Raw genomic sequence first — 18,300 nt, forward strand, 5'->3', positions numbered from 1 at the left:
GTGAGTGAAGTACAATAAACATACAACCACAGATATTGTGATTACAGTTATTATTTATAGTGAAAATAAAGTGCAATTACCAAATACCAATATTTACAAATTCTGCAGACAGGAAAAAGATAAAACATAATTCAAGCTTGTGGTGCAGCAACCTCGTCCAACCTCTGGCAAACAATGTCCATAAAGTTTATTTCATGATTGATATAAGTCCAACGCGTATGACAGTCTAGACAGGTTGAAATTGGAAGTATGATGATCAGCACACTAAGATTCCAAGACTGAAATCTCGGAAGTGAGATTTAGGGGACTGAAAACCAAGAGGGGAGAGTGTAGGCCGCAGCAGCCTCCTACCAGACCGCAGGAAGTTGTAGCTGGGGTTTTGGCTCGTTGGGCCTAGCTCGCCATCCAAAGTAGTGGTGTCGCTGTGGTCTCTCCAGGGCACCACTAGCCTGCACATTCACTACGTGCGATGTCACATACGAGCCCCACGCATCTACCCGCGGCGGTATCAAAATACTGTTGCTTCCATCCGTTAACACCTCTCCCCCGCGTCGTTTCGAGGCGACAACCCGGAAGGCATATAATAGTGCCTCGCGAATAGGATTGGTCACAACAGGCACGTGCAGCCTCGCGGCGTGGCGTGCGTCATGACGCGTCACGATGCCTTCATGGACACGCTCCGGTTGGAATTTAAGATTCCGATTTAGTTATAGATGCAGTTCTTTTTGTTTTTATGTGGGTTACATCAGCAAAACAGTACAGATACAGTGAGTGAATACTTTGGCTATAAATTAGGTCGTGAGTACACAGAGATTGTGCTTCTGATCAAGCACGTGAATATTATACTATGAAAAAAGTATGGATTTTAAAGTTTTAATTAAATTGCTAAGCAGATAAGCTACTCAGAAATACCACTGTGTTTGAGCAGGAACAGGAAATGATACTCTACCACAGAGCGAGCGAACACCAAGTGGCGTCCCACAATACTATGATGTGACAGTGCGCTCACACAGAGGTGTTGCTGCTTCAGTTGCGTGGTTTGCCACTATTGGCGTAAATAAGACTTTTCTTGCTGCAACAGAAAGATGGAGGCATAATTTCATGACACAAATCAGTGACACAGATTTAAAACACAATTCATGAAATATGTCAAAAGTTCAAACTGTTGCCATAACGTGTCTACATTGCTGTGACTTATAAAGTGTCTGCTTATTTTTTTTCCTTCCAATAGCGTCAAAAACATTAGCTAATATAGCTTAAATCACTATTAGTTTGTTAATTTGTATTTCTAATCTGATCGAATTGGACTTTTGCATATGGTTTTGATTTTCAAATCTTTAGCATTTATTTTTCTCCGTCTCTGAGTTTAAGAGTGATCTTTGGAACTCCACTTTCTAAGAAAAAGAATGGTAAATGGTAAATGGCCTGCATTTGTATAGCGCTTTTCTAGTCCCTAAGGACCCCAAAGCGCTTCACACTACATTCAGTCATTCACACATTCACACACTGGTGTTGGCAGCTACATTGTAGCCACAGCTGCCCTGGGGCGCACTGACAGAGGCGAGAATAAGAAAGAAAGGAAAGGTTTTTGACACTTGTAAAGTGTACCAGCTCTACATATTGGGATATCACAAGCTCGTGATTTGCTGCACAGTGTTGAATTGGGTATCACTCTGGCCTCATAGCACATCGCATAGCACGTCCCTATCTCAACGCCAGTGTGACTGTGGTGCTGCCAAAAGCTTCCAGTAAACACTCCTATTTAGATCACACTTCACAAACTGAAACTTTCTGTTCATGAACCAGACTAGCAGGTACGGTAACACGTGCCTTTGCTTCTATTCCCAGGGACTATCAGGAATTCAAAAATAGACCTCCTTACTGAAATATGCTGTCCATTGTTATTTGTATTCTCTGGTGAGCCAGCTTAGAGCTGTTTTTTTTTCGTCTTCTTACACGTGAGCCTACTTTTGTTGTTGACAGCTTTACTTCCTCATTTTCTGAATCATCCACCTGCAACTGTTTTCTATGTATAAGTAAAAATAAGAATTCCAAGAAAAAAGTGGATCAATTGTAATGAACAGATAACTAAATAAATAGTTTTTTAAGAAATAAAATGAACATTTAAACTCTGTTTCTCCATTTACTGATTTATATCTTATCTTTTATGTAAACATTTTAAGCACAGCTTGTGGTTTGATCAGGGTGCTTTATTTAGAAAAACTAATCTTAAAAACCTGTTTCCTGGTTTCCATCCCAGCCCTTTGTCTCACATAGCACTGAGTCTTTTGTCACTTGAAATTTCTCATCTATTCATATAATCTTCTTTCATGTGTGTCTTGCTTACTGAGATTTGATAGAGACAGTTCTCCTTACTCAGGAGCCAAAGGATTAAAAATAGCCAAAAAGCTATTTTTCATACCTCGATCTACACAAAATATTAAACTCTAAATATTATATAAGACATCGCAGCAACCCACAACAAATCACGCATAGTTTGCCATTTGTCTAATGTTACAGGATTTTAAAATGATTATTAATTAATTTATAGCACATTTATCCCAGAAGGTCTGATGAATTGTTTGGTTTGGTTTTCCTTCTCTAGCGCCTTACTTCATATCTTTGTTCATTCAGATCACATATTCAGTGTTTGCATTTTATGTGATACTTGACTGAATTTCAGAAGGAAGAACTTTATTTTCTAAGCTAACAATGATATGTTTTACAAACTGAGGCAAAGGTGCAAATTGAGTACATGTGAGGAAATAAAATGTTGTTTTTATTGACTATTTTGCCCAAAGGTAATTATGTTGTTAAAAGAATTTCATTCCAGTCTGATTGAAATTTTATTTCCATCAGAATTTCTTTGTACTTTGCAACTTTTAATTGCAATTATTTAATGCTCTGAATGTTTCAGTCAGCCTCAAAAAATGTTTGAGGCTGACTGAAACAGTTTCCTTCCTGGAAATTTGTTGCCGCTTTAGTGTTTTGGCATCAGCAATAAGAAACTAATGGATTGATAACTAAAAAGACCGCCCCTAAACCTCAGCCACACCCTGTGTGAGCTATCTATAAAGATGGAGCAGCCGAACACCTGCTGCATCCAGCAAACACCTGGTACAACAGGTAAGCCTCCTCATATCATCTCCTTGCATGCTGAATCCTCTACGTAGGGAAATCCCAGATATCTGATTCCCTTTATGTGGATGTTGTCTGCTCAGCATTTTCATTGGGAGAAAAGTTAACATCCAGATGAACAGAATCAGCTGTTGGGCTGCCCGTATCCCACTTATTTGCATTTCTATTCCAGCAGTTACATTCATTGAAGTTCTTTTTTAAACAGTGCTGTTCAGATTGTGAGTGTAGGTTAACTGCAGAGGACCAACATCATGACTCCAGCCTTTTTCTTCTCCGTCTGCCTGTCAATGACAGCGGTTTGTCTGGTAAGCTTGACTCTTCCAGCAAAGGCATTAAATGTTGTTCAACACTGCCGGCTGTTCTGTGAAAGTCATGTAATTCTAACCGTGTCTGCTTAACAGACATGGCTGCTTGTTATGAGCGTTTAAGCGTGACGCAGTTGAAGTATTTTCACATAATAGTTTTTGTTTGCCAACAATAACATTTGTCAGTGTGATTTCAAATGTGATTAAGAGTAAGTTGGAAATGTCTTGTTTTTTATTGCAGAGGGCTGCTGTCATTAGAAATATAACTGGTGCGTTCAGTGATGAAATACTTCCAGCATATTGAGGTGTTTTTAATATAAGAGCTCAAAGTTAATCTGCTGGTTTCCTCTTGTATCCACAGATGAGTCTCTGGGTGCCCCAGCGATCATTGAAAAAGTCAATGCTAACTCAAGTAAGTGAAGATTTACAAAATAAAACTCTTTTTTGTTAACTCATTCACTGCCATTGACGTCTATAGCCGTCAATTGCAGTGAATGAGTCAATGGGTTTAACTCATTCACTGCCAATGGCTGGCAGTGAATGAGTTAACATATAAATTCTGGATGAAAATGAAAGATCCCTGAGAACTGACATGTTAACATACAATAGACTCCCAACAGACACAATGATCAATCAACCTTTTGGTCATTTACTGGCTTGTCTTAGTCAGCTGTTTTATTTGTGTTATTATCAAACATTGTAATTGTGCGATAAATAAAGTAAATGCTGTAAGCATTTACCTCTTTGTTTTGATATAACTGAGCAAATGGCAGCCTAAGTATCGAGCATTTAACCACTCTCTGTTTGTTGTTCTGCAGCAAAAGTGTTGGTTCATGGTGACATTGTGCCCACTGCTACCAGGAATGCTGTTCCATGCACAGCCATTGGCTGCAAGTGGCCTAAAACTGGACCCTTTGTCTATGTACCTGTCTCCATTGGCACTGAATACAGTAAGCAGTACAAACTTTAACCATTAAACACAGACTTTGTGAAAAGGAGAGATGAATAAAAATAGTTAAATAAAACCCATTATTATATAAATATATATAATATATATTTCAAGTGGTTTCCAAAAATACTGCTTTGTTAACTATGCTGTTTTATTGTCGGATTAACTAAAAAGCATTTAAACTGAAAAGTCATATTTGTATAAGTATGCTGAATTGATATCATACACAGATGCACACAATTTTCAAATTATGTTTTCATTTAATGTCACTTTCTCAATTTTTCTATTTCAAGACAGACAGACAGACAGACAGACAGACAGACAGACAGACAGATAGATAGATAGATAGATAGATAGATAGATAGATAGATAGATAGATAGATAGACAGACAGACAGACAGAGAGACAGACAGATAGATAGATAGATAGATAGACAGACAGACAGACAGACAGACAGACAGACAGACAGACAGACGCTCCTCATCAGACTCATATTTGAATCTGCAGGCAACCAAGAGCGCAACATCATCATCAGTGCCCTAGTCACCTTCCATGCTCCCACCTGCATCCGGTTTGTCTGGCATACAAGCCAGACAGATTTCATTCACTTCTTCTCTGGACAAGGGTGAGAATGCACTTGCTGTACTTAGACTGTACTTGTATTTATATGGCAGGACAGGACGGATACACCCACACCCTCAAAACCCTTCAAAAATGCAATTCTGAAAATGATTGCATTACAAATATTCTGTATGTGTCATCAAAACAGGTTCTTGAAGGACCATTCTGCATTGACCTTGTACTGTAAAATGTCCAGTTTTATTTTTGTTTGCTACTAGATGAAATTTATACTGTTGCATAGGAGTGTAAAGAGCATTTTATTCATCCATCCATCTTCATCCGCTTTATCCGAGGCCGGGTCACCGGGGCAGCAGCCTAAGCAAAGAGGCCCAGACATCCCTCTCCCCAGCCACCTCCTCCAGCTTATCCGGGGGAACACCAAGGCGTTCCCAGGCCAGCCGAGAGATATAATCTCTCCAGCGTGTCCTGGGTCTGCCCCGGGGCCTCCTCCCGGTGGGACATGCCTGGAACACCTCACCCAGGAGGCGCCCAGGGGGCATCCTTGTCAGATGCCCGAACCACCTCAGCTGGCTCCTTTCGATGTGGAGCAGCAGCTGCTCTACTCTGAGCCCCTCCCGGATGGCCGAACTTCTCACCCTATCTCTAAGGGAGAGGCCAGCCACCCTTCGGAGGAAGCTCATTTCTGCCGCTTGTATCCGCGATCTCGTTCTTTCGGTCACTACCCACAGCTCGTGGCCATAGGTGAGGGTAGGGACGTAGATCGACCGGTAAATTGAGAGCTTCGCTTTTACACTCAGCTCCCTCTTCACCACGACGGACCGGTGCAGCGTCTGCATTACTGCAGCTGCAGCCCCAATCCGTCTGTCGATCTCCGGCTCCCTTCTTCCATCACTCGCGAACAAGACCCCGAGATACTTGAACTCCTCCACTTGGGGCAGGAACTTATCCCCGACCCGGAGTGGGCACTCCACCCTTTTCCGGCTGAGAACCATGGCCTCAGATTTGGAGGTGCTGATCCTCATTCCCGCTGCTTCACACTCGGCTGCGAAGCGTTCCTGTGCGAGCTGGAGGCCCTCACCCGATGAAGCCAACAGAACCACATCATCTGCAAAAATCAGAGATGAGATTCTGAGGCCACCAAAGCAAAAGCCCTCCGCCACTTGGCTGCGCCTAGAAATCCTGTCCATAAAAATTATGAACAGAACCGGAGACAAAGGGCAGCCCTGGCGGAGCCCATCACCCAATTCAATTCAATTCAATTCAATTTTATTTATATAGCGCCAAATCACAACATAAGTCGCCTCAAGGCGCTTCATAGATACAGAGAAAAAAACCCAACAATCATATGACCCCTATGAGCAAGCACTTTGGCAACAGTGGGAAGGAAAAACTCCCTTTTAACAGGAAGAAACCTCCGGCAGAACCAGGCTCAGGGAGGGGCGGACATCTGCTGCGACCGGTTGGGGTGAGAGAAGGAAGACAGGATAAAATACATGCTGTGGAAGAGAGACAGAGGTTAATAACAGATATGATTCAATGCAGAGAGGTCTGTTAATACATAGTGAGTGAGAAAGGTGACTGGAAAGGAAAAACTCAATGCATCATGGGAATCCCCGGCAGTCTACGTCTATTGCAGCATAACTGAGGGAGGATTCATGGTCATCTGGTCCAGCCCTAACTATATGCTTTAGCAAAAAGAAAAGTTTGAAGCCTAATCTTAAAAGTAGAGATAGTGTCTGTCTCCTGAATCCAAACTGGAAGCTGGTTCCACAGAAGAGGGGCCTGAAAACTGAAGGCTCTGCCTCCCATTCTACTTTTAAATACTCTAGGAACAACAAGTAGGCCTGCAGAGTGAGAGCGAAGTGCTCTAATAGGGTGATATGGTACTACAAGGTCATTAAGATAAGATGGGGCCTGATTATTTACAGTTTTTTACAGTCGCTAACAAGCGCCTACCCATACTTCAGATACTTTTTCTAAACTCTTAACACAGACCCACACCTACAAAACACAATTGGCCAAATGGATAATATCCTTCCCAAAAATACACTTTGTTAAATATATACTAACTCCTCATTTCAAAATTAGAACACATCTTTCTCTGCACACACTAACTGTACAAAAACACTATAAATCTGACTCAAAATGAAATTAGTCTGTCAAAGAATAACACTTGTTTTCACTTCACAAGGTACATGCAGTCAATCAAAGTACACCAGGTTTCAAAATACTGGCTATTATTGACATTACAAAAACTGCATAGACTTTTATGTTTCAGTTTCACAGGTATTTGCATGCGAAACATGCAATCCACCATATTGACACCAGAAATGTCTTGGTTGGTAACTGTATGTCCACATGTACAGTAATGTTCACATTCAAAAGCATTCCAGTAAAAAGCAAACAAGTTTCTGTTTCTTTACTGTTTACCACAGGAGGTACAGTAGAAACACGGTATGATAGGACAGAGAAAGTTTTACAGTATTGCTTACAGTGAACAAAATATCCATGAAACACACAAGAGCATTCTGAACAAAAAAACAACAGCAAAAAGCCAAGATAAAAAGGGGGGGGCTAAAAAAAAGGCAAAAAAGTTGCATCTAATCTCTGCGATCTTCAGGGTTAGGCCACATGTTTTCATCAACATCACATCTGATGTCAGCCAAGTCGATGCACCTGGGATAAAACCGCCTGGTATGTCGGATCCACCCTTGGCAATCGTCAACTGTGATGTCCCTGGAGCCAGCATCCATGGCTTCAAGGAGGGACATCTGGTCATGTGGCTGATGGTCATAAACCTTCCACCGCCATGCAGAAAAGAACTCCTCTATGGGGTTGAGGAAAGGTGAATAGGGTGGAAGGAAGAGACTCACCAGTCTTGGGTGGACTTCAAACCATGTTGTTATTGCTTGCGAGTGATGGAAAGCCACATTGTCCCAGGTAATTACAAAGGTCCTCATGTTTTCACCCTCCTGACCCTGCTCTGGAACCAGGCGCTGGTGGAGATCATTGAGAAAGGCAAGCAAGCGCTCTGTATTATAGGGTCCAACCTGACATCTGTGAAGGAGTAATCCTGCATTTGCAATTGCTGCACACATGGTAATGTTTGCCCCTCTCTGTCCTGGCACATCAACTGTGGCCCTTTTTCCAATTACATTCCGTCCACGTCGACGCCTTTTGGCCAGATTGAATCCTGCCTCATCGATGTATATGAATTCATGAGGGGCCTGGTTGGCCTCCAATTCCATAACTCTCTGAAACAAAGTTTATGTAAGTCATGTTAGTACTGTATACCATACTGTACTGTAACCTAGTATTGTGTAGGTTACCTACTTGCAAAGTGCAAAGCTTATAGAACTGGACATTGGATTGAATATACACTATACCTGGACATATTGTCGTCGTAGCTCCTTGACCCTCTCACTGTTCCTCTCAAAGGGAACAGTGTAGAGCTGCTTCATCCGCACTCTATGTTTGGACAATGTCCGCGAAATGGTTGTGAGGCTGATTCTATCGATATTGTCAAATATCTCATGGTCCGCCACAATTCTGGTTTGTATTTCACGCAGTTTTATTGCATTATTTGCAGTAACCATTTCCACAATGGCAAGCTCCTGATCATTACTGAGGAGCTTTCCTCTTCCCCCAGAGGGTGGAAGACGTTGCATTCTTTAGAAAGACAGACAATTCAACATATGCATTACTGTATGACCATATTGACATGTCAAGTGAGAATAGGAACAATCCATGTAAAATGCAATACTTACCTGTTGGTTTGTTGAAAGGTGCGTATAATGGAGGCAACCGTTGACCGCCTCAAATTGGGCTGCACTCTTTCACCAGCCTCTCTTAGTGAAAGACCATGGTTGATTACATGGTCAATGATAGTGGCACGGATTTCATCACTGACTACTGTTCTTGCAGCCCTTGGAATGCCACCACCACGCATTCTTACACCTCTACCTTGCCCTCTCCTTGGGCCTGCTCTTCTCCCTGGGCCCCTTGCTCTTACTCTTCCTCGACCAGACATTACAGTGTTTGTCTTTTTTTTGTTTCCAAAAACATCACTCCTCAAGGTCTTGCCTTATAAACCCCACTGAGTCTAAGCCAGAATGGAAGAAGCTGTGGTTGGCCCAATTTACCCAACATAAATAAGCTGTGTCTCAATTATTCAGTTGTTTGTTTGTTTACAGCTGAGATATATTTTTGATATTGATATTGTTTTTGTACTGATATCATTGCAGGGGCAGAGGTTTTTATACTGTATCTACGGTTTGGAATATTGTTTTTGCTATTGTGGGATGTTGTGTGTTAACATTCGTAGATACTACAAGAACAGTCCATAGTTTTGTTGGGAGGTATAACTTGTCTGTTAAGAAAATGTAAGCATTGTGGAAATGTGTTCACTGACTGCATATTGGGTGAACACGACATGAAATGTGCGAATGGTATGGCCACAACAGACCGATCCTGTGCTAATTGTGTTTAGAGTTTTGCAAATGTGACAACTGTTTGGACAAACACTTGTTAGCGACTGTAAAAAACTGTAAGACCTTGTATGTGAGGAGCAGGATTTTGAATTCAATTCTGGATTTAACAGGAAGCCAATGAAGGGAAGCCAAAACAGGAGAAATATGCTCTCTCTTTCTAGTCCCTGTCAGGACTCTTGCTGCAGCATTTTGGATTAGCTGAAGGCTTTTCAGTGAGTTTTTTGGACATCCTGATAATAATGAATTACAGTCGTCCAGCCTGGAAGTAATAAATGCATGAACTAGTTTTTCAGCGTCACTCTGAGACAGGATGTTTCTAACTTTAGAGATGTTGCGCAAATGGAAGAACGCAGTCTTACATATTTGTTTAATATGTGCATTGAAGGACATGTCCCACCGGGAACGAGTCTGACTTATTGCCAGCAATGCGAACCAAGCTCTTGCAACGGTTGTATGGGGATCGAATGGCCCGTAGCAATGGGCCAGACACCCCATACTCCAACAACACCTCCCACAGGACACCCCGAGGGACACGGTCGAATGCCTTCTTCAAGTCCACAAAACACATGTAGACTGGTTGGGCAAACTCCCATGCACCCTCAAGTATCCTCGAGAGGATAAAGAGCTGGTCCAGTGTTCTGCGACCAGGACGAAAACCGCATTGTTCCTCCTGTATCCGAGGTTCGACTAGCGGATGAACTCTCCTTTCCAGCACCCTGGCATAGACTTTCCCAGGGAGGCTGAGGAGTGTGATCCCCCTGTAGTTGGAACACACCCTCCGGTCCCCCTTCTTAAAGATGGGGACCACCACCCCGGTCTGCCAGTCCAGGGGTACTGCCCCTGATCTCCACGCAACATTGCAGAGGCGTGTCAACCAGGACAGCCCTACATCGTCCAGAGCCTTCAGGAACTCGGGGCGGACCTCATCAACACCAGGGGCTCTGCCACCAAGGAGTTGTTTAACTGCCTCAGTGACCTCGCCCCCGGAAATTGGCGGGTCATTCCCCTCATCCCCAGACTCTGCTTCCTCCTCTGAAGACGTGTCAGTGGGATTAAGGAGGTCCTCGAAGTATTCCTTCCACCGCCTGACAATTTTCTCAGTCGACGTCAGCAGCGCTCCGCCAGCACTATACACAGTGCAGGTAGAGCACCGCTTTCCCCTCCTGAGACCATCTGCTCTTAATTATTTCACATACTATTTGGTCCACTAGTTCCAAAAGTAGAGACTGGCACCTTGTAAGGCGAGAAGATGAATCTGGTGGGTTATTAGATGATTAATAAGGGATGACAGATGTTTAAAAATCTTCTGAGGTTGATTTGACCAGTATCTGTTTATTTACTTTAGTTGATAATGGATATGTGTGTTTTTTATTTTAAAATATTATTTAAGATATTAAAGTACAAAAGCTAAAGTGTGGTTCAAGCAGTGTCTATAGAGCCACAGTGTCAAAGTCGGTCACATGATTACTGTCATTGCTTTTTTTTGGTACTTTAGCCTTAGCATGACTAGCTGAAGGAGGAGGATGCACAGTGCTAGGCTATAGAATAGTCCATCTATTTTTTAAGTGATGTCATTGTGTATATCAGGTGTTATTCATACCTGGGCCGTCAGAGTGGAGGACAGCCAATCTCCCTACAGAGAAATGGTTGCTTGTTTCAGTCGACGGTTCAACATGAGGTTCTTCATGCTCTGGGCTTCCACCACGAGCATGTCCGCTCTGACAGAGATCTGCATGTGAGGATCCTTACCGGGAACATCATCCCAGGTCAGCTGAACTACCCAAAACGTTGGTTACAGTTAACTTAGTACACAATGGGACATCCTCCTGTTTCACAGCAGTGTACATATTACAAGTAATCTGTGCTTTTCCAAACTCAGCACATAAAGATAAGATAAGATAAGATAACCTTTATTAGTCCCACACGTGGGAAATTTGTTTTGTCACAGCAGGAAGTGGACAGTGCAAAAGTTATGAGGCAAAAATTAGAATACAATAAGAATAAATACAGTACACAACTGTACAGAATAGAATAAAATAAAATACTATATACAGTAGAATAAAATAAAATAAATATACAATAAGATAAAAATAGAATACAAATACAAATACTATATACAACTGAGTAAAAATACAACGATGACAGAAAGGATTATTGCACTTAGTATTATTGCACTTAGTATTATTGCATATGTATGGATGTGTGTGCTTGATCAGTTAAAGTCTTTATTATGGAGTCTGACAGCAGTGCACTGCAGTTCAAGCGAGAACTGCATAGAAGATTTTGTTTGTATTTCTTTAGTCCCAAGACTATCAAACAAATGACCACAGAAGAGATTAGCTAGCATTTCGATCTATACATCTTCAAAGAGCTGAGACTGAAGACGGATTTTGAAGTGGAAGCATATAAAAACATGTAATATTTTCTGGAAATTTCTGTTTAGGAAAAGAGCACAACTTTGTGAAAGTGCAGACCAACAATTTGCAGACTCCCTATGACTTCAACTCTGTCATGCACTATGGCAGGTGAGTTGCTGTGTGAGATATGGACTTTGTAAGGTTTTATATTCCCTTACATGTTTTGCATTTTCTGCAAGAAAATGTAATCCAGACTAACAAAAACATGCACACACTCAGTGGGGAATGGATTTTTAATGTTAAATACTTTATGGGCCCATTATCTCCTCTGTTTTCTTAATATAACAGCGTATGTGTGTTCGTGTGCTGTTGTTTGTTCTTTTAGATTCCACTTCTCCAAGAATAGGAAGCCAACGATTGTTGCCGAGTCCAATCCTAATCTTAATTTTGGAAATGCTTTCCAAATGAGTGCCAATGACATTGCTCGTGTAAACAGGCTTTATGAATGCTGTGAGTAATTAAGACACACCCACAAAAAAGAAATTTGCTATCTTTTTGTACAAAGCCAGTACTGATCGGAGTTGATTTTTTTTTTTCTAACCAGAAATTCAGCAAGAACCTTCAACTTTGCATCCAGATTCTTCAGATGCTCAAACACCAGCATTACACCAAGGGATTGGATCCACTATACTTAAAAATGATAAAAGAAACAAAATGTGCTGCAAATATCACATTTAGGGAGTTGAAGTTCTGGGTCTTTGTTTTATGAGCTAAACGGCAGGCTTATATACCAGAGGGTGATGGTGTTATCTTGCTTTCTGTTGAGGTTTTCTCCCCTTTTGTTAGACTATAAACTATAATTAATGGATTTCTCAATCTGTGCAGTTTGATAATTAACTTTGTAACTGTAAATGATGCAGACATAGAACCAAACCTTGTGACTGCGACATCTCTCAAAGATTTTTGTTTGGCAAAACAGTAAAGTGAAAAAATATGTGAACAAAACAAAAAGTCAAATCTTTCATGGAATGATCATGACTGTTGTCTTATACATGACCAACATGCATCAACAAGATATAGTGTGTAGATATAGCATAGCATAGCATAGCATAGCATAGCATCTTTATTTATAACGCACTTTACATCCAACTATGTTGACCAAAGTGCTACAAATATAAAACAGAGAGGAAACAGTTTAAATTACATATAAAATATCTTAAAATTAAAAGTAATATAATTAATAAGAAACGTATTAAGAGACATCAACAAGTCCTGCTGTGCTAAAAGCCAAGGTAAATAAATATGTTTTAAGACGTGATTTAAAAACAGATAAGGAAGGTGCCTGTCTAACATGTAAAGGCAACTCATTCCACAATTTTGGTGCTGCCACAGCAAACGCCCGATCCCCTCTGAGCTTACGATTAGTCCTGGGCACACTCAGGAGGAGCTGGTCTGCCGACCTGAGGCACCGGGAAGGTATGTATGGATGAAGAAGCTCAGAGAGGTACACAGGGGCAGCATTGGACAAACATTTAAAAACAAATAAAAGCATCTTAAAATGGATCCTAAAATGCACGGGCAGCCAATGAAGTGAATATAAAACTGGGGTGATATGCTCGTATCTATGAGTGCCAGTTAAAAGGCGTGCAGCAGCATTCTGGACTAACTGCAGTCGAAAAACAGAAGATCGACTCACCCCAAAATAAAGAGAATTACAGTAATCCAGCCGAACGGTTACAAAAGCGTGGATTACTGTTTCAAATTGCTGTCTCGTAAGAAAGTGCTTAATTTTGGCCAGTTGCCTCAGATGAAAGAAACTAGACCTTACAACCAACCCAATCTGGCTTTCAAGCTTAAGCTCAGGATCCATTTTAAAACCCAGATTAACAATCTCTGGTTTACAGAATGATTTCAGGGATTGCAAATCAACACACGGAACAGCAGTGGAGGCAGGTCTGAACACCATTACTTCAGTTTTAGAATCATTAAAACAAAGAAAGTTTAGCGCCAACCACGACTTGACGTCCTCCAGACATGTTTGTAAACAATTTACAGACGACCCATCTTTCTTTTTAAGAAGAACATAAATCTGGCAGTCATCTGCATAACAGTGAAACGAGAGTCTGTGTTTTCTAAAAATTGAGCCCAATGGAAGTAAATAAAGTGACAACAGGATAGTGCCCAGAATGGAACCCTGTGGTACTCCATGAGACAACGGAGCTCGGGAGGACTCAGTTTCCTAAGCGAACTGAAAAGGTTCGGTTTGTTAAGTAAGACCTGAACCATTTCAGAGCCACACCTGTTATACCGACACACTGCTCCAAACGTGAGATTAAAATTTCATGGTCTACAGTGTCAAATGCAGCAGTTAAATCGAGTAAAATAAGAATGACACTTTCACCAGAATCACATGATAAAAATATATCATTAAAAATTCTTAAAAGTGCTGATTCAGTGCTATGCATTGCTTTAAAACCAGATTGAAAAATCTCCTGAACATTTTGTGCATTCAAGTATGAGATCAATCGGTCATATACAATTTTTTTTCCAAGACTTTAGATAAAAAGGGCAGCTTAGATATTGGTCTAAAATTCTCAACAGCGTTTGTATCTAGCCCAGGTTTCTTAAGAAGTGGTTGCACAATTGCATCTTTGAAATTCTTTGGAACCACACCTGAAGTAAGGCTGCTATTTAAAATGGTTAAAATAGTTGGACCTATGGTAGAAAAAACTTCTTTCAGAAAAAGGGGAGGGATAGGATCATAAGGTGAGCCTACAGGCTTTAAATGAACTACCACCTCCTGTAGCTGAGCAAGAGTAACCGACTCAAACTGTTGAAAGACAGCTGAGCAAACTGGAAGATCAGAGGGGTCAGATGTGGGCAAAATAATCTGCGCCCTAGCCGAGGCTACCTTGTTTATAAAGAAGTGCAGAAACCTTTCACACATTTCAAGTGAAGGCTCAAAACTAAGAGCAGAGGGAGGGCTTAAAATAGTCTCAATTGACTTAAACAATATGTGTGGTTTCTGATAATTCACCATAATAATATTTGCAAAGTGTTTCCGCTTTGCTTCTTTTATTGTAAGCTGATATAAGGCCCAGCACTCTCTTAAACTTTGTAAAGAGACCTGTAAGTTATCTTTTTTCCATCTCCGCTCAGCCCTACGACATTCACGCCTCGCAGCACGGGTTTCATCGTTCAACCAGGGTTTAAGCTTTGTCTTAGGATGCTTAATTTTTAGAGGAGCAACAATATCCAAGACAGTCTGACAAGTGGTATGAAACCAAAAACTGAGTTCCTCTACGTATTGGAGTGCCTCAGGAATGGAGAACTGATTATAGTAGGTGGAGAACCGTGCTGCCGTGGAAGAATTTAACAAACGAGATGTCTTTGCAGGGACAAGCCCCCTGAATTCATTTCTAGATAAAGAGATGTCAAACAGAACCGGCATATGATCAGAGAAAACAGGATCGGAGACTTTCAGATTAAAAACAGGCAATGAGTAGGCTAAAACCAGATCGAGAGTGTGGCCACACTGTTGCGTGGGTGCAGACACACATCGAACTAAATTAAAAGAATCAGTAAGATTCAAAAAGTCTTTAACCATGGGCTTATCTGGACAGCACACATGAATATTAAAATCCCCAACAATAAGAAAGGAGTCATATTTTATCATGACTTCAGTTAGAAATGCAGCAAATTCCTCTATAAAGTCTTTACTGTATTTTGGGGCCCTGTATATTATTGTGCACAATACAGGGGTAGAACAGGCTATTTCAAACAGTAACAGTTCAAAACTGGAAAAATAAAATTCCAATGAAATCTGCTTGCACTTGTAGCGATCTCTGAAGATAGTAGCTACTCCTCCACCTCGACCAGATCTGCGTGGGACATTAAAATAGCAGCAGTCCGAAGGCAAAAGTTCTGCAAAGGCGCTGGAATCACCAGTAGTTATCCACGTCTCAGTTAAGCAGAGAAAGTCCAAGTAGTGTGACAAAAAATATTCCTTAAGGATAAAAGTCTTATTTGATACCGATCTGGCGTTTACCAGGCCAAATTTGGCCGGAGTTGAATAATCACTAGACTTTGAAGCTCGTGCAACGTAATGCAGGTTTTGCATACTCACTCCGCGCCGCCGTGGACAGGGAGGCAGGGAGCGGCCGGGCGGGAACAGCCCAGAGCCAGCGAGCGGCACCAGACACGCATAGGACGGCCTACGAAGATGCCAGGGAAAGGGGCACGATAGGCAACGCCAGGGACAGCACAACCAAACGCCAGACAGGCCTTCAGTTTCACCAATCTCCCACTCCTTTTGCCGTGACGGCGGCCCCGCTTCTGCGGAGACGGCACAGGTACACGGAGCAGGTGAGTAGGAACCAACGACAGGAGTGGAGGCGGTATTTTGTGTGCATTTCCCAGTCTACACACCGGCGTATTGGGAGATAGTCGGAGATCAAGTAAAACTTGGCGATCATAGACCAGCAGGGAGTCGACATCATAACAAAATAAAAACATTAAAACAGAAACGTGGAGGAACAGACGGCAAGCCATACACATCGGCGCCATCTTGAATCACTATAGTATATAGTCCAGTGTCACAAGTGTAAGAAGAAGAATCTTCTGATATTTTAAAAATCGATTTTTCTGACAATGTCTTCTAATTTTTCTTGCTTTTGTTTTTCGAGGGGTTTTATCTTTGGTTTGTTGTCTCTTTCTGTAAGAAGTGCTATCAAATAAAATTCCATATTTCAAGCAGCAGGGGGCAGTATTGTTTCATTATTATATTTTAAGTTATTTTAGAAATATGTGTTTTGCTTAAAGTTGGACAGAATGTTACAGGTGCCTTTTTTAATATGCAACAAATTTAACAAATGCACAAATACTACTACATAAATACATGTTCTGCATTTAAAATCCTACCAAACCATTAGAAAACTGAAACCAGAGAGTGGATCATGTCTCTCAAGATTAGAGTGGAGTCAGTTCAGTGCAAGTGTTTAGATTGAGAAGATTAAAACACCCACAGACTTGAATATTCCCACCACCATCATGATGCATCACATAGTAATCTGATTTAAATCCATTTAGTTTCTGATGATGTGTTTCTTAATAACTATTGTTAAAAACTGTTATGAAACCTCAGTCATACACACGCCTGAACAATGATCCGGCATTTGTTGCTGTAATTGTTTGTACTAGTTCATGCTGCCTGTCTGACTAAATGGACATGTCCAAATTCATGGGCTGCATCCTCCTGAGGCCGCATTTGTAGACCGATTACGTCACAGCGACGCGCCGAAGGCTGTCCAAATTCGTAGACTCCTCCGAATGTAGCCGACAAATCAGTCCTCCTTTTCCCCGAATTTGAAGGATGGGTCGGGTGTGTCCTTCGTGGCCTACCATATCCCAGAATTCATAGCGCGGCCCAGCCAAACTCCAGTTTCCAACAATGGCGGCCGCTACTAAGTTTTAAAATTACTCTTATTATTCTTTCTGGGTCACAAAATAAACTTTTAACATATTTTCAGGCGAGAAAGTAGCTGTGTAAACATCAAATATCTGCTCGTTTTATCAGGATATCGCATATTTGCAAAAGTTCTTCGACGTTTTCGGAGGCGTCTGCTACCCACCAGCTCGATAGCTAGCCGGGAGCTCGAGGGTTACTGATGCGGCTGAGAACGGCACAACTCCCGGTACATAATTTTCAGATCACCGCGGACTTTCGCTGCTTGGGTTAAACGTAATATATATGTATAAAAGGCTCTGGGATTTTATGTCTATGTTCTGCAATATTGTGTGGGGTGGAGTCTTAGGAAATGACGTAGGCAGAAGTTGGGGGTAACGCGAGGCTACTCGAGAAGGGGAGATTGTTTTCCGTGTTAGTTCTGTTTACCTCGTAAGCTGTGTTCCTGGTTGCCATCCTTCACAGTGATGCTCCGAGTGTTAAGTTCATGACTGGAAGTAAGTTTCCTTGAATATGTTTATTTTCTGATTCTGATGTTGGCCGCGGCTTTAGTTACATTCTACCACATTGTAGCACCGCATTTTTTCATCTCGTGACTCGAAGCATGTGCCGCTGCTCGCCGCCATTATGTAGTAATTTTATTCGGCCACACGATGGTGCCAAAGTCATTGTGCATTCCGGAATTCCGAACATTCCGGAACCTTGGTGCATTCCGGAACCTTGGTGCATTCCGGAACTCTGAACATTCCGGAATTCCGAACATTCCGGAACCTTTGTGCATTCCGGAACCTTGGTGCATTCCGGAACTCTGAAAATTCCGGAACTCTGAACATTCCGGAATTCCGAACATTCCGGAACCTTTGTGCATTCCGGAACTCTTAACATTCCGGAACCTTGGTGCATTCCGAAACTCTGAACATTCCGGAACTCTGAATATTCCGGAATTCCGAACATTCCGGAACCTTGGTGCATTCCGGAACTCTGAACATTCCGGAACCTTGGTGCATTCCGGAAC

At 41.7% G+C, this 18,300-nt stretch overlaps 1 protein-coding gene across 2 annotated transcripts; it reads left to right on the plus strand.

Annotated features, from left to right (window-relative positions):
* Positions 1–3,064: 3,064 nt before the first annotated feature.
* Positions 3,065–12,909, plus strand: LOC309708674 (high choriolytic enzyme 1-like; the record flags this gene model as incomplete). Of its 2 annotated transcripts, XM_082536919.1 has the most annotated exons (10): positions 3,065–3,126; positions 3,344–3,443; positions 3,685–3,712; positions 3,805–3,855; positions 4,262–4,393; positions 4,900–5,017; positions 11,052–11,230; positions 11,908–11,989; positions 12,207–12,331; positions 12,426–12,909. In XM_082536919.1, coding segments are annotated over exons 2-10 (771 nt in total). In that variant the 5' UTR covers positions 3,065–3,126; positions 3,344–3,389. The 2 variants fall into 2 exon arrangements, with proteins under 2 accessions (XP_082393045.1, XP_082393044.1); XM_082536918.1 differs by lacking the exon at positions 12,426–12,909 and having other exon boundaries at positions 12,207–12,339.
* Positions 12,910–18,300: the final 5,391 nt, after the last annotated feature.

Source organism: Aulonocara stuartgranti (genome assembly GCF_965226115.1).
Source record: "Aulonocara stuartgranti genome assembly, chromosome: 6".
In the NCBI taxonomy this organism is placed as follows: domain Eukaryota; kingdom Metazoa; phylum Chordata; class Actinopteri; order Cichliformes; family Cichlidae; genus Aulonocara; species Aulonocara stuartgranti.